The sequence below is a fragment of the Neoarius graeffei genome, chromosome 10 (assembly GCF_027579695.1).
Source record: "Neoarius graeffei isolate fNeoGra1 chromosome 10, fNeoGra1.pri, whole genome shotgun sequence".
NCBI classification, from domain to species: domain Eukaryota; kingdom Metazoa; phylum Chordata; class Actinopteri; order Siluriformes; family Ariidae; genus Neoarius; species Neoarius graeffei.
In genome coordinates, this window is record NC_083578.1 from 52,047,383 (window position 1) to 52,064,140 (window position 16,758).

The following is a 16,758-nucleotide window of genomic DNA, read 5'->3' on the forward strand; positions in this document are numbered from 1 at the left end:
TGCCCATATCCCTAAACAGCCTGAGGGGGAATATGGTGATGAAGGCAGAACTGTAATCAACAAACAGTAGTTTCACAGCAGTTTCTCCCTTCCCATATCAAGATGAGATAGGGTATGTAGGACATGGGAGATGACATCTGTGGATCTGTTTGATTGGAAAGCAAACTGGAGTGTGACTAGCATGCTGGGTAGAGAGAAGCAGATGAGGTCTTTGTTAAGTTTCTCGAAGCACTTTATCACCACAGAGGTCAGGGCCACTGGACAGTTATCGTACAGATCAACTGAAGTTGATGACTTGGGCACAGGAATTATAGTGGCTCTATTGAAGCATGTAGCAGTGGTGCTTGAAAGTTTGCGAACCTTTTAGAATTTTCTACATTTCTGCATAAATATGACCTAAAACCTCATCAGATTTTCACACAAGTCCTAAAAGTAGATAAAGAGAACCCAGTTAAACAAATGAGACAAAAATATTATACTTGGTCATTTATTTATTGAGGAAAATGATCCAATATTACATATCTGTGAGTAGCAAAAGTATGTGAACCTCTAGGATTAGCAGTTAATTTGAAGGTGAAATTAGTCAGGTGTTTTCAATCAACGGGATGACAATCAGGTGTGAGTGGGCACCCTGTTTTATTTAAAGAACAGGGATCTATCAAAGTCTGATCTTCACAACACATGTTTGTGGAAGTGTATCATGGCACGAACAAAGTAGATTTCTGAGGGCCTCAGAAAAAGCATTGTTGATGCTCATCAGGCTGGAAAAGGTTACAAAATCATCTCTAAAGTGTTTGGACTCCACCAATCCCCAGTCAGACAGATTATGTACAAATGGAGGAAATTCAAGACCATTGTTACCCTCCCCAGGAGTGGTCGACTGTCACATGGGTTCTGTGACGAAATGATGATGCAGCCAAGAATTGCAACTTCGGTGCAAGGATGGTGGTTTATTTACAGTCCAGATTTTCCCAAAAGTGAGCAAGTGAGCAAAAATAAAAAAATAAAGTTGGAATTTCAAAATGTTACAAAGTAAGGTATGTCTATGAATTTAACAAAAAAAAGACAGAAAGGTAACTAGACTAAAATAGAAAGAAAGTTTCTAGTCTGAAGAGCAAAACACTGCACAGCTCAGGACTACAAACCAGACTGCAATGAAAATGGCCAGACAGTGAACTACCTCCTTCAGAGGGCTTAAATAGTCACTAGCCCCTCCCCCTACAATTAACACAAAACAGCTGTAGACAGACAAAACCCCATTTATCCTCCATTTCCATAACAATGGCAATATTTATACATAGCAAAAGTCTTACATTTCTCTCATACAAAACAACTATTTACATTACAAAACCTTGGCTTCACCACAATTCTTAATTTACTCTTAATTATCTTAATTGGATGAAATCATTAGCCTGTAATGAAACGGGCACTACAAAGACAGCCGGCTTCCACAGTTCGGGTCCTTAGATTTATATTTACCTAATTAGAGCAAGAATTGACTATGGGTGTTTGGCTTATGCATCTGCAGCAGCGACTGTACTGGCCAGGCTGGATGTAGTCCAAGCTGTTGCTTTGAGATTGTGTACCGGAGCCATACGTTCTTCCCCAGTATGTTCCTTGCAAGTTGTGGTAGGAGAAATGCCTCTTGGTTTGAGGAGAAAACAGCTGCAGGCCAATTATTGGGTAAATCTGATGGGACAAGGACCTGATCACCCTGTTAGGGGAATAATTGAGCCAAGCTGGGAGAAAGAGGTGGCAAATCTGTCAAGCTTTGGATGGACGGTAGAATCTGTGGCCCAGGACATGAAAATTCTCCATAGAACCTTTTGCCCAGGAGTATTGTGGCCATTGATTCCTGTGTAGCAGCTGGGGGTCCCAGACACTGACTTAATGATGCTAAAAATTAAGGAAAGGGATCCTGAAGCAGAGCTGGTATATAACTTTTATTGTCATGTAGAAAATAGGTATCAAGACTATGTCTTAATATTTACTGATGGGTCAAAGGATCAGGGCACAGGTGCTACTGGGGCAGCTTTTATTGTTCAGGGAATGAATGTGCAGGCCTTGAAGAGAACTTCTGATTTTTTAAGTGTGTTTTCAGTAGAGTTATATGCCATCCTGATGGCTGTGAGGTGGACTGAACAACTACAGAATAAGAAGGTATTAATATGCAGTGATTCAGTGTCAGCTATTAGAAGTCTTGGGAAGGGAATGTCCAAGGCAAGACAAGATTTGATACATGACATTTTACTGGTGATTAGAGATGTTGGAAGACATGGAGTGAAGGTATCATTTTTATGGGTACCTGCCCATGTAGGAGTCAGACTGAATGAAAAGGTGGATAAGTTAGCTAAGGAGGCAACTTAAAGGGAATCCATCGATGTCAGTGTGAGCCTATCAAAATCAGAAGGCAAGAGTATTGTGTGGCAGGAGTCTCTTTTGAGATGGCAACAACTGTGGGAGAATGACACAAAGGGAAGACATCTGTTCTCAATCACTAGTAGTGTTACTGACTCAGTTAAAGTTTGCAGTAGTGGTAGACGTAAGGAAGATGTAATCATTGCTAGTTTGAGAATAGGTCATACTGGCCTAAACAGTACTTTATTTATTTTAGGAAAACATCAAGACGGCTTATGCTCTTGCCAGGAGATGGAGACAGTTCAGCATGTTTTGCTGTCTTGTAGGAATTATGACAGCTATAGACAAGAATTGTTCAGTCACTTGAGACAGAATGGCATGACAGAGGTGTCTTTGAAAAGCGTGTTGGATATGGGGACAAGTGTGAAGTGCAAACGTCACTTCTTCAAGTTTTTACTGGACACTGGACTGTACAGAAGGATCTAGGCCAATGGCGTTTTAGTTCTATAGGTGGCAGCAATGCAACTTTTTGGATGCCGGCTGCCTTAAAACCACAAAGAAGAAGAAGAAGAAGTTCGGGTCCTTTGGTCACCCAGAAGTGCTGCAGGAGAGAACAGAAGCAAACAAACATGGCTCCCACTCACCAAGCTAAGATAAGTTAATAAAGATTGTATTGAAACCCATGTGTGTGTGATTATTTAACTATGAGGTACTTGTTATTAAACTATTGCTATAAACAACTTGTGTGTGCACCCACAGAGTTAGTTAGCTGGTAATTTAGCAGTAGCTCAACATAAATGATATGTATGGTATCAGGTGCTGGTATGTAGTGTGGTGCATTGGCGCCTGGTGCCGGTACTGAAAGAGCTTCGTGTGACATTACCACCCTCCTCTCCTAGGGTGGCAATACTGGGCAGCCTGGACAGGTAGTCAGCGACAACGTTCTGCTGGCCTCGCTTGTAATGGACACAGAACTGGAAAGGCTGCAACTCCAAGTACCATCTTGTCACCCGGGCATTCTTGTTCTTCATGGTGTTCATCCATATCAGTGCTCTGTGGTCTGTGTAAAGATCAAAATCCTGGCCCAACAGATAATACCTCAAACTATCTAATGCCCACTTAATTGCAAGGCATTCCTTCTCCACAGCTGAATACCTTGTTTCTCGTGGCAGCCGTTTCCTACTGAGGTATAGGACAGGCCGTTCTTCACCTCATTCTCCTTGTGCAAACACAGCTCCCAGGTCACATCTGGAAGCATCCACCTCGACAAGGAAGCGCTTTTTGAAGTCAGGGGTCTGGAGTACAGGAGAGGCACACAAACACTCCTTCAAAGAATTAAAGGCAGCTTCACATTCATCAGTCCAAACGACAGGGTTACTGGCAGCTTTCTTAGTAAGATCAGTTAATGGAGCAGCAATGGTAGCACACTGAGGAATAAATATTCGGTACCAGCCAATCATGCCGAGGAAAGATTTTACTTGGGTCTTGGTTGTTGGACGTGGACTATCCCTGATTGCTTGTACCTTTTCCCAACTGGTATCCCAGGTACCTTGTTTCTGTTCTTGCCAACTCGCACTTCTGCACATTCAGCGTCAGACCCGCTTGCTGGATCTTCTCAAGGACATTATGCAGGTGCTCCAGATGTTGCTGCCAGGTGTTACTAAAAATCACAACATCATCTAAATATGCAGCACTATAGTCAGAGCAATCTTTGAGTACTCGGTCCATTAACCGCTGAAAACTGGCAGGTGTGCCATGAAGGCCAAAGGGCATCATGCGGAACTGGAAAAGGCCCATAGGTGTGCGGAAAGCAGTGTAGGCTTTGGACTTCTCCTCTAAAGGGACCTGCCAATACCCTTTGCAGAGGTCTAAAGTTGTAATGAAATTGGCATGGCCTACCTTCTCCAGCAGCTCATCTATGTGTGGCATTGGATAGGCGTAGGAGTGAGAGATGGCATTCAATCTCCAGAAGTCAAGGCACACCCGTATGGACCCATCCTTCTTTGGCACGATCACGATCGGGCTGCTCCATTCACTGGCTGACGGCTCTATCACACCTAGGTCCAGCATGGCATGAACCTCTTTCTCTAGAGCCTCAACCAGCCTCTCAGGAATGCGATAAGGTGGCTGTCTGATGGGGATCTGGTCAGGTTTGAGATGGATGGTGTGTTCCAGGAGTGTGGTTTTCCCTGGCTTCTGCTGGAAGAGGGCAGGATAATGGCTGAACAGATCAAACAAGTTCATTTGTTTCTCACCATCCAGGTGTGGCAGGGTCACCTCCGTCTCACCACTCCACGCCTGCAACAGCTCCTCCAGCTCCGCCTCCTCCTCTACGTACTGGACAAACAGCGCCATCTTGTGGTCTTTGTGGTCTGCTCGCTCATGCCAGGCCCTGAGGAGATTCACATGGTAAGTTTGAAGAGGCTTACCCTTCTCTGGATGGTGGACTTCATACGTTGTCGGGCTGATCTTTCGCTGGATGGTGTATGGCCCTTGCCACTTGGCCAACAACTTGCTAGAAGAACAGGGCAACAGGAGCACTTTTTGGCCTACTTGAAACTCCCTCATCCATGCATGTTGGTCATACCACCTCTTCTGGTCATGTTGGGCTGCCTGAAGATTCTCCTGGGCTTCTTGCTGGTACTTCTCCAGCCGGTTCCGCATCTGGAGTACATACTGCACGATGCCTTGGCTGTTGGACTTGGTGGTGGTGGCACTTTCCCATGAACTCTTCAGGAGGTCTAGTGGCCCCCTCACTGACCACCCGTACAAGAGCTCGAACGGCGAAAAGCCGGTTGACGCTTGAGGTACTTCCCGATAAGCGAACAACAGGAAAGGCAGCCACTTGTCCCAATCCCGGCCTGTGTCATCCACAAACTTGCGGAGCATTGACTTCAAGGTTTGATTAAACCGCTCGACGAGCCCGTCGGTTTGGGGATGATACGGTGTGGTCTTCAGGGCCTTGATCCCCAGCTGCCGGTAGAGCTGCATCATCAGGCGTGAGGTGAAGTTGGTGCCTTGGTCAGTGATGATTTCATCAGGAATGCCAACTCTGGAAAACAACTGAACAAGAGCACTGATCACCTTGGGTGTAGTTATGCTTCGCAGTGGAAAGGCTTCTGGGAACCTGGTGGCATAATCGCACACCACCAGTATGTACCTGTACCCAGAACTGCTTGTCTCCAAGGGCCCCACAATGTCCATGGCAATTCTGCGGAAAGGAGAGGAGATGACGAGCAGTGTTGCCAGATTGGGCATTTTTAAGTGCATTTTGGCGGATTTGAACATATTTTGGGCTGGGAAACGTCAGCAGTATCTGGCAACACTGATGACGGGCAGTGGACACAACAGAGCTCTTTCAGACCTGCAGACACCAGAAGTTTTTTGACAGACAGGACATGTTTTACAGTAGTGTTGTGTGTCAGTGTACATTGTTGGCCAGAAGAATCTAGCACCTAACCTAAGATAGGTTTTCTGTTGCCCCAAATGCCCAGCCCATGGGACAGTGTGTGCTAGATGGAGAACAAGAGGTCTACAGGTAACTGGAATTACCAGTCGTTTCACACATGCATCTGACGGATTGTACAGAATACCATTTTCAATCAGGTACCTGTCTGGAGCAAACTTCTCAGTGATGTTAGACTCTGCTTTTTGGAACAGTGAGCTAAGTGTGGTGTTTGCCTGTTGCAGTTTAACAATGTCATGTGGCACACCCCAATCAACATTCAACCCCTCAGTGTCAACTTTCTGAAACAACCCCCCATGGCTATACTTCTCTAAGCGTCGCTGGCGACGCGACTTCCGGGGCCCTTTACCACCACCCTGGATCAGGTCATCAGACAGATTGGGTAATGGCTCCACAGCCTTCTGCGAGCGGGTTACCACAGGGCATGACACATTCACATAATTGGCAACAGATCCCAGTAAGTCATTCCACACTGGTACATCCCTCCCCAGGATAACATCAAAAGGTAAGTTTTCAACCACCACCATTTCCAATAAGTATTTCACCCCATCAATTTCAACAGTAAGCTCTGCTAGTAGATCTTGCTTTTTATCTCCATGTACACACTCAATTTCTTTCTGGTTCTGATAGTCAAGACAGTTTAAAGGTACATGACACATTTTGATTAAAGACACGGCACTACCAGTATCCATCATAGCATCAAGTGTAACCCCATTAACTTTTACTTTTTGGTTTACTGGTTCCATGTTATTAACCTCAGATCTGGCATCCCCCTCCCGTGGCACATAACGAAACCCAGACAGTTTTGGCTTCCTTAAGGGACAAACAGATGCCTTGTGGCCTTTCTGTTGACAGAAAAAAAACATATCAATTCAGACCTCCCATTACCCCCAACTGTGTGTGCAGTATTGTTACCTCCCATGGTGCGAGTAGCATCCCCACCCCCAGAGTTACCTGCACATGGCTTATAGCCCTGTGATGGCTTGTGAGGGAATGATGGGTGGTTGGTTGTCACCTTGTGGGCATTAATGTACTGCAACGCCAGCTTAGCAGCAGTCTTTCCATCTTCTGGCTCATGTTCACGGACCCAGGTCTGCTCCTCTGGGGACAGGACATTCAACAGCTGCTCCATTATCACCTTCTCGCTGATCTCCTCCTTGGTATGTTTCTCTGGTTGCACCCACCGACGGAAGAGATGCTTCAAGTGATGATAGGTCTTCATCGGTGTTTCTCCAGCTGGTACAGTGCTCCTCCTAAACCGCTGTCGATACGTCTCCTTGGTGATGTCAAATTTCAGCAGAAGGGCCTCCTTCAGCTTCTGGAAGTCATCTGCATGGTCCTCATCCATCGCCGAATATGCTTCCAGGGCCTTGCCAGTGAGCAGTGGAACCAGTCTGACTGCCCACTCCCGTTCTGGCCACTGCCATGTACGTGCGAGACGCTCAAACCTCAGCAGGAAATTCTCCATATTTTCTCCCTGCTGGTAAGGGTGCAGCTTTGGTTCGCGAGGTCGTCCTGGGTACATCGTCATCTGTGGGTATGCAGGGCTGGCTGGTGCTGGCGGCAGTTGTGCTGGGACGGCTGACAGGAACGCTGGTGCTACTGCATTGGACGCTGGACAAGTTGGTGAGTATGCTAGTGAGTCTTCTGGATTTGCTGCATGGGGCTGGGTAGTGGGGTCTGGCGCTGGCTTCTGGGGTCCTCCAGGTGGCTGGGACGGAGTTACTGGTGGCAGGTGGAGTCTTGGGCTTTCCTCTTCAAGCATGCTGGAAGATGCCAGTTGGTGTAAGAGAGGATGTTCTTGGTGAGGTCGCATTGCTGTGAGAAAATTGTGTAGTTCTTCCCGCATGGCCTCATCACATCGCATCTGTGCTTCCTGACGAACCTCATCTCGTATCTGCTGGGCTGTGAGGAAGTCTCGTACCAAGTCTGTTAGCGATGTGGCGACTACTGAGGAAGCTGGAACACCACCCTTTGTCTTCGGTCTGGCCCCCTTTGCATTTGTAGTCCTGGACGTCTGCTTCTGTTTGCTCTTGCTCTGTTCCCAACTGAGCTGTTTCCCAGGCCTCATCCTTCACTTGCCTGGAGGTAGCAGCTCGGGTGAGTGGCTTGTTGATGTTGCTTTTCTTTTGGGTTGTCCGAACTGGTTTTCTTCAGCTGGCCATCCCACTTCTGACACCATATGCCACATGGGTTCTGTGACAAAATGATGACGCAACCAAGAATTGCAACTTCAGTGCAAGGATGGTGGTTTATTTACAGTCCAGATTTTCCCCAAAAGTGAGCAAGTGAGCAAAAATAAAAAAAAAGTTGGAATTTCAAAATGTTACAAAGTAAGGTATGCCTATGAATTTAACACACAAAAAAAGACAAAGGTAACTAGACTAAAATAGAAAGAAAGTTTCCAGTCTGAAGAGCAAAACAGTCAGTGCATTTACATGCACATCCAAATCGAGCTACTGTCGGTAATCAAGGTAAGGGTCCCAGCAGGGGTGCCAGAGAAATCCAATCCTACATGCACACAAGGAAATTGAGCCATTGTGTGAGGTACATTGTGCACCCGAGCCACAGGTGGCGCTACATGCCCCATCGTGTTGGTACACTTCCGGTTGTCATCATGAAGAAGAGCTATTCAAGAGTATAAACAGTTATCAGCAGTGTTGCCAGATACTGCTGACGTTTTCCAGCCCAAAACATGTTCAAATCCGCCAAAATGCACTTAAAACCGCCCAATCTGGCAACACTGGCAGTTCTGTGTTCACAAGTTCCGTGTTCAAGCTGTTAGGCTTGCTCTAACAGACTGTATGGCTACAAACTGTCCTGCGCAGACCACTGTTTTGTAAGACAACTTATTTTGCACAATTGTATATTTTTCTAAAGTCCATTTTTTGCTTACAAAAATTTTTTTTTGCTTACAAAAAATATTTTTCTAAAGTCCATTTTTTGCTTACAATTTAACTTATGTCTTAATAAACACAAAAAGTTCAATTGTTTTGTTTTTATTGACATTCTTCAGATGTTGGACATCTATACACACACACACACAAATACAGTGACTTGTTTATGTACACAATTCACAGCTATGCAACAGCTGTACAGATGTATTTGGTGATACAGTAAGTGAGCTAAATTTTAACAGTGCAAACAATGCCACAGAAAGAAAAGATTCATGCCGTTGTCATGATTCGTTGTCATGCCGACCGAGGCTGTTGTGTTTCCCGCTTGTGGTCTCGTCACTTGTCACTTCCGGAAGGGGCAGTGCTGAAGTCAGTAGCTCGAATACGTAGCTCAATAGGGTATACATGCACTAAGTAGCTCGGCAGAAATCGCATAATCTAGGTCGTGTAGCTCGATTCCGAGAAATCAAGTTCGGTTCAATTTCAGTCGAATTAAGGTGTATACATGGCATTTTGAACTTCGATTTCAGTCGAGCAACGGCAGAAATTCTATTCTCTCTATGTGCATGTAAACGCAATGACTGCACAGCTCAGGACTACAAACCAGACTGCAATGAAAATGGCCAGACAATGAACTACCTCCTTCAGAGGGCTTCAGAGGGCACTAGCCCCTCCCCCTACAATAAACACAAAACAGCTGTAGACAGACAAAACCCCATTTATCCTCCATTTCCATAACAATGGAAATATTTATACATAGCAAAAGTCTTACATTTCTCTCATACAAAACAACTATTTACATTACAAAACCTTGGCTTCACCACAATTCTTAATTTACTCTTAATTATCTTAATTGGATGAAATCATTAGCTTGTAATGAAACGGGCACTACAAAGACAGCCGGCTTCCACAGTTCGGGTCCTTTGGTCACCCAGAAGTGCTGCAGGAGAGAACAGAAGCAAACAAACATGGCTCCCACTCACCACCCTAAGATAAGTTAATAAAGATTGTATTGAAACCCATGTGTGTGTGATTATTTAACTATGAGGTACTTGTTATTAAACTATTGCTATAAACAACTTGTGTGTGCACCCACAGAGTTAGTTAACTGGTAATTTAGCAGTAGCTCAAGGACCCCAGGGTAACTTCTAAGCAACTGAAGGCCTCTCTCACATTGGCTAATGTTAATGTTCATGAGTCCACCATCAGGAGAACACTGAACAACAATGGTGTGCATGGCAGGGTTGCAAGGAGAAAGCCACTGCTCTCCAAAAAGAACATTGCTGCTTATCTGCAGTTTGCTAAAGATCATGTGAATAAGCCAGAAGGCTATTGGAAAAATGTTTTGTGTATGGATGAGACCAAAATAGATTTTTTTTGTTTAAATGAGAAGCATTTTGTTTGGAGAAAGTAAAACACTGCTTTCCAGCATTTGAACCTTATCCCATCTGTGAATCATGGTGGTGGTGTTATCATGGTTTGGGCCTGTTTTGCTGCATCTGGGTCAGGACGGCTTGCCATCATTGATGGAACAAAGAATTCTGAATTATACCAGCTTTTCTAAAGGAAAATCTCAGGAGATCTGTCCATGAACTGAATCTAAGATAAGGTGGGTCATGCAGCAAGCCAACAACCCTAAGCACACAAGTCGTTCTACCAAAGAATGGTTAAAGAAGAATAAAGTTAACGTTTTGGAATGGCCAAGTCAAAGTCCTGACTTTAATCCAATCAAAATGTTGTGGAAGGACCTGAAGTGAGCAGTTCATGTGAGGAAACCCACCAACATCCCAGAGTTGAAGCTGTTCTGTACGGAGGAATGGGCTAAAATTCCTCCAAGACAGTGTGCAGGACTGATCAACAGTTACCAGAAATGTTTAGTTGCAGTTATTGCTGCACAAGGGGGTCACACCAGATACTGAAAGCAAAGGTTCACATACTTTTGCCACTCACAGATATGTAATATTGGATCATTTTCCTCAATAAATAAATGACCAAGGATAATATTTTTGTCTTATTTGTTTAACTGGGTTCTCTTTATCTACTTTTAGGATTTATGTGAAAATCTAATGATGTTTTAGGTCATATTTATGCAGAAATATAGCAAATTCTAAAGGGTTCACAAACTTTCAAGCTCCACTGTAGGGAAAATGGACCATCAGGAACAGAGTGAAAATAATCTAATTGATCAGAGCAGGCTTTCCAGGAATCCTTACAAGGGATTCCATCTTGTTGAATGGAAACTCAGTAAAGAATTTGATTAAATAAAAAAAATTATATAATTTTAAGCACTTTGCTCAGAAGCAATTTCCTTCTGTACTACCCCCACAACTCTGCTACAACAAGTATTGCAACTTTCAAGTGTCTGAGCTTAGAAGTTGTTTTAAAATATTACAGAGCCATAATATAGTTAAAACTGGGGTAACATGTGATGAGTCTCACCTGTTTCTCATCTGATTCTTCTTTGTTCGTCAGATGCAGGGTTTCCATCCATTTGTTGTGCTTGAGCAGTGCACTAAGCTCTATGCACCCTCGAGCAGCAGACGTAGGCAGGCCAACACCTAACTGCCCGGGAGCTGCCCGGCTTGAGGCAGGCGGTGATTGGCCAATAGGATATGATAGCCCATAGACTGACAACTTCCATGTTGTGTCCTCACTCTAGGGCAAGGCTGGAGTGGCCTCTCCAGGGTGCGAAGCCTGGGCAAAAGGTATGGAGATCCTGGGCTGCCCAAATGATAGAATCCCTCTCTTAGCCTTTATGGTGCTAATCCAAAGGAATGCAGAGCATGATGTTTGGTGCCATCTTGGCTGCAGGTTTGAAATCAGGATGCTTCCCCCTAGACAGACTGCCTTCCCAGGTGAACGAGCTCTGTCTACCCATGTGCTATTTACCTATAGTTGGGGGTCTGGTTCATGGGCATCAGGGCACGTCCACATGCCAGTGGGCCATGCATGCCACATGTTTGGGGGCCAGCCCTCCTTCTGGACAATTTAGCCTGGGGCCTTGCAGTGCTCAGTTTCTGTCTGTAGCCATGTGGAGGCACTGCATAGGACTTGCTGTGGGGAGGCTATGTACTGGCAGGAGAGACTTATGCACTTGGCTCTCTTTTCACAGTGCTACACAGCAACTCTGCTAGCCAGTGGTGAGGGCTGAAAGTGAGAGGTGGCAAGCACACAGGCGCTATGCCTACATACTAGATGCATCACACAGCCATTTACATACAATGGTTCATCTGATTACTGGAAATTTATTTATGTGTTTTTTGTGCATGTTTTCAGAGAGAAGCCAGTTGAGCAACCTAACACTGTGTGCGCGTGCATGTATGGTTAATGCAATAAAATTGCTGAAAAGTGAAAGAAAGTGAAAGTAAAATGCACATTTGAGCTGTAGCAAACCTGCCTCCTGTTTCCTCATTTCCCCTGAACCATGAGTGTTACAAACTGACTTTGTATCTCAGTGTACTTTTAGTATGTCAGAAGGTGGTATGGTGCTAAAAGTTCATAATAAAACTTACTGTAATTTAGGATCAGAGGTACTATACAGAACTCTGTCATTATAGTGACCTTGTCTTTAGTTTTAATTCAAATCTTATAAATAGTAACATTATTTTGTGTGTGTGTGTGTGTGTGTGGGGGGGGGGGGGGGGGGGTGACAAGGCTTGGAACTGTAATTTCTTAATGCTAGGAACCTTAATCTCATATTTGATATTTTCACACCTGAACAAAATGTTTATGGATTCTTGACCAACTGTTATACTTCCAGTGTGTATTATTCACTCCATTGTTGTCTATAAATGAGTCACTTGGGGAATTGGTATGTGTGAGGCTGTTAACATGTGACATCTCAGTGAGTGTGACATTGGGAGATAATATCTGTCATGGTGAAAAAATAGAACCTCACCCCATCATACTAATTATAGATGACTCCTAGATGTGGATTGCGTTTCACTCTGGTAAACAAACAGCTAAAGCTAGTAAGAACGAATACATAGAAAGAATACATACTGAAGGTAAGAATATGTAGTGCATGCTGATTTGAAATAGATGAATGGTGTCTTTAATTTTTTTTTAAATTTGTATCTTTGTATGACTTACAACAGTGGCAGGTTATGTAACATCTCTGTAATCTATACTGCAGTGTGCTAATTAATACAACTTATACAATGTATTTATTACATAGTATATATTGTATAATTGTATATTTTGTAAGTGATCAAATTCTCAATTTGCCCTAGTATTTTGCTGATAATATTTTCAGATATACAGTGTTTAACTATTATTACCCATTTAAAATATTTCTAAAGAAAATGTAAACATAAAATTGTATGGTGTGTTTTTGTTTTTAGAAGCTCTTTTTTATTCAGGAATAGTAAACATGAGGGTGGACAGGATTGGAAGTGACATTCCCGTGTATGACCTCTCAGTGATACGCAACCTTTGGGAGTGCCGAGTGAAAAAATACAAGCAGCGTCAGAAGAAAGAACAGGAAAGAATCAACAAAAGTGCCCTGGCCAAGTAAGAAGAAAAAAATGAACAGAGCTTTTGTGCTGAACACCAGACATTAGTAAAACTAAAATACTGTTTGTGCTTTTTCACACCAATAAAAGTGTTGTTGCATTGGAATATATAGGTTATTTTCTATGCATTTTATAAGTCTGAAAACATCAGTCAGTGAACTACCTTTTAGGTTTTTGTATAAACAAAAAGATAACAAGAATCCAGTAAATCAAAACTAGTTTTACAGACAACACCATAACTTAGGCTTTTTTGAAATTATTTTAATGTATTTTTTTAGGATAAATCAGGAATGGCAGTACCGCATAGTATGCAGGAAAATGAAGACCAAAGAAATCACTGCTCTCCAGTGTTATCTGGAAAGATCAGCTTTTGCAGAAATGGACATTTTACCCACAGTTCACACAAGTATGTTTATTGATAAAATAATGTCTATTAAGTGGAGACTACTTGTGCAACAGGATATACTATAGTACTGATAAAGGCATGGTATTTCACATTTTACATTTTCAATTTTTTTTTTAGTTAATATAATCATGAATCCTCTGAGATTCATGATTATATATTGGGTATTTCACTTTGGTTACATCTTAAATATAAAAACTTGTACAATCAATAGATTACATAACATTAGTCAGTTATATTTCATTTTTGCCAAGAGGGCTTTCTTTGAAGGCATATAACTTACTCACTGACACACCCAATATGGATGTGCTGAAGTCACCTGAGACATTTATACAGAAGGTGGTAGTGCACACTCAAAAGGCCATGTTCATCATGTACAAAAGAAATATCAAAAACTTTTTTTTTTTAAATTCACAGTTCCATTACATCAGTGGTGAGAAATCCATATAACAGAAATTAAACTTTATTGTCTGCACATTGTTGGGCCCTACACTACCGTTCAAAAGTTTGGGGTCACTTTGAAATTTCCTTATTTTTGAAAGAAAAGCACTGTTCTTTTCAATGAAGATCACTTTAAACTAATCAGAAATACACTCTATACATTGCTAATGTGGTAAATGACTATTCTAGCTGCAAATGTCTGGTTTTTGGTGCAATATCTACATAGGTGTATAGAGGCCCATTTCCAGCAACTATCACTCCAGTGTTCTAATGGTACAATGTGTTTGCTCATTGCCTCAGAAGGCTAATGGATGATTAGAAAACCCTTGTACAATCATGTTAGCACAGCTGAAAACAGTTTAGCTCTTTAGAGAAGCTATAAAACTGACCTTCCTTTGAGCAGATTGAGTTTCTGGAGCATCACATTTGTGGGGTCGATTAAATGCTCAAAATGGCCAGAAAAATGTCTTGACTATATTTTCTATTCATTTTACAACTTATGGTGGTAAATAAAAGTGTGACTTTTCATGGAAAACACAAAATTGTCTGGGTGACCCCAAACTTTTGAATGGTAGTGTATGAAAAGATTAGGGCTCTCGCATCACAGTTTAACACCTGTGAATGAATGATTGCTTGGTGATGTGAATGATTGCCTTGAATGGCCTACTGGCAGCCTTTGGTCCAACAAAACTAGCCTTGCCTAGTCTTGTTTATTAAACTGTAGCATAATGCAATTATTACAAATATTGCAATCAAATTTTAAAGTAACATTCACCTGAGTTTTTCTTTTTCATTCAGGCACTGACAGTGAAGACAAGAAATTCATTTTTGAGTTGAGTGGAGATAAATGGAGGGTAAATATCAGCATGAGCATAATTTTTACAGTTTCAAATAAACAAGATGTAAAATCACTCCAAATGTTTGAAAAGAAAACCCCTGTGATTTAATCTGCATTACAGAAACTACCAGAAGATCTTCAGTATATGACTTATCTACGAGAATGGCACATTCACAGAACACAAATTCAAAAGTTGCCTGAATACATTGAACAGTTTGTGGATTTGTGTGTCTTAGACATGCCTAAAAACAGATTCACACAGCTTCCAGCTGAGATAGGTCAGTTCCTCACTATATTATTTCACTCTTATGAATAATTACTATATACCAAGCATTCTTGAAAACATGTGTTTGATAATTTATGAACTTTGTAACTAAACTAATCCTCACTGACAGGAAAACTGGCAAACCTAAAAGAACTGAACATGAATTACAATAAGTTATCAAGCATTCCACCTGAGCTTGGAGAGTGTGAAAATCTGGAAAAGCTAGAAATGACAGCAAATTTAGACCTCAGTGAATTGCCTTTTGAGGTAATAGAAATGAAAGATCATAAATCTTGCATAAAAGTGCTTTTAACATACCAGATGTTTGTTGTTAATACATTTAACATAACTGTGTTTTTATGTTAGCTGAGCAACTTAAAAAAACTTAAACATCTCGACCTAGCAGAAAATAAATTTGCCACTATACCAGTCAGTGTACTTCGAATGTCAAGCCTTCAGTGGTTGGACATCAGTAAGAACAGTCTTCGTGATTTGCCAGAAGATATTGATAGGTATGTTTAACATAGATAGATACAGTGTGCAAATCCATATTTAATACTAGTTTATTGTTAACAAGGCACTTCATATTCACTGTTGGTTTGTTGATGTTTAAATTTGTATTTTAGGCTGGAAGAGTTACAGACATTGTTCCTGCATAAAAACAAATTGAAATATCTACCAATGTCAACAGCAAATATTGTCACCCTCAAAATGCTTGTTGTCAGTGGAGATGAACTGACTTGTATTCCTGCTGGCCTCACAGAAAATCCAGCTCTTAAGTAAGTATGAATTTAGCCAGCAAAATCTTTGTTCTTACTATAGCTGATTTGAAGCTAATAAATATTTATTTCTAAATTCTAAAAAAAATTATATAATTTTTAGATTCATAAAATTATTTGATAATCCAATAAGCTTGGATGTCAGTGAGGATAAGAAAGATAACACACTCGAGCAGACTGAGCATGACAAAGAGTTTATGCAGACCTATATTGAGACTCTCAAAGACAGAGGTAAGTTACATCTGATTTGTAGAAACCATGAAAGATATTATGAAAGTAATAAAACATGACATGGCATACTGTTGTAGGATCCCTGAAGTTGATTATTTTCCAATCACACCATATGCTGAGTGTTTTATTCCACTTGTACAACACCACTTTACATTTATCCAGCACGAACAATGTTTAACTTAAAGATCAACACATTTATCTGTTTCCATTAGTTTAAGAATGTCCATGAAACAAATTGCTTCCTGTTATAGCAGCTATAAATAGTAATTCCCTCCCCAGCCTTTTTTCCTCTCTCTTGAAGTTAAAACGATAGATAGATAGATAGATAGATAGATAGATAGATAGATAGATAGATAGATAGATAGATGCAGCTTATGTTACTGAACAAACACGAAGCACAAAATCACCTGTGTTTAAAGACTTTTAAAGAAACTTCCCTCCATCAACAATAGCACATTTTTTAAAAATACTCTTGAACTAATGAAGATTTTCTGATTGAGAATTCAAAAGTGCTTGGGTATAGGTTAATATACACCCCCATAATAATCTTTAAAATATATTATCTC

At 41.7% G+C, this 16,758-nt stretch overlaps 1 protein-coding gene across 7 annotated transcripts in view; it reads left to right on the forward strand.

Annotated features, from left to right (window-relative positions):
• lrrc2 (leucine rich repeat containing 2) overlaps positions 1–16,758 on the forward strand; it is a 47,138-nt gene that overhangs the window by 13,647 nt on the left and 16,733 nt on the right. For 5 of the 7 annotated variants that reach the window (XR_009655518.1, XM_060931867.1, XM_060931871.1 and 2 more), the window contains exons 1-9: positions 12,423–12,728; positions 13,065–13,233; positions 13,514–13,641; positions 14,878–14,933; positions 15,039–15,195; positions 15,313–15,449; positions 15,549–15,694; positions 15,809–15,961; positions 16,065–16,192. Coding sequence is in view for 6 of the 7 variants with exons in the window: in XM_060931867.1 (XP_060787850.1) it covers positions 12,650–12,728; positions 13,065–13,233; positions 13,514–13,641; positions 14,878–14,933; positions 15,039–15,195; positions 15,313–15,449; positions 15,549–15,694; positions 15,809–15,961; positions 16,065–16,192 (1,153 nt within the window). In the remaining variant the exon portion in view is untranslated. Of the gene's footprint in view, positions 1–12,422; positions 12,729–13,064; positions 13,234–13,513; positions 13,642–14,877; positions 14,934–15,038; positions 15,196–15,312; positions 15,450–15,548; positions 15,695–15,808; positions 15,962–16,064; positions 16,193–16,758 lie in introns of those variants that run through there. The other 2 variants (XM_060931868.1, XM_060931870.1) reach the window with 2 other exon arrangements.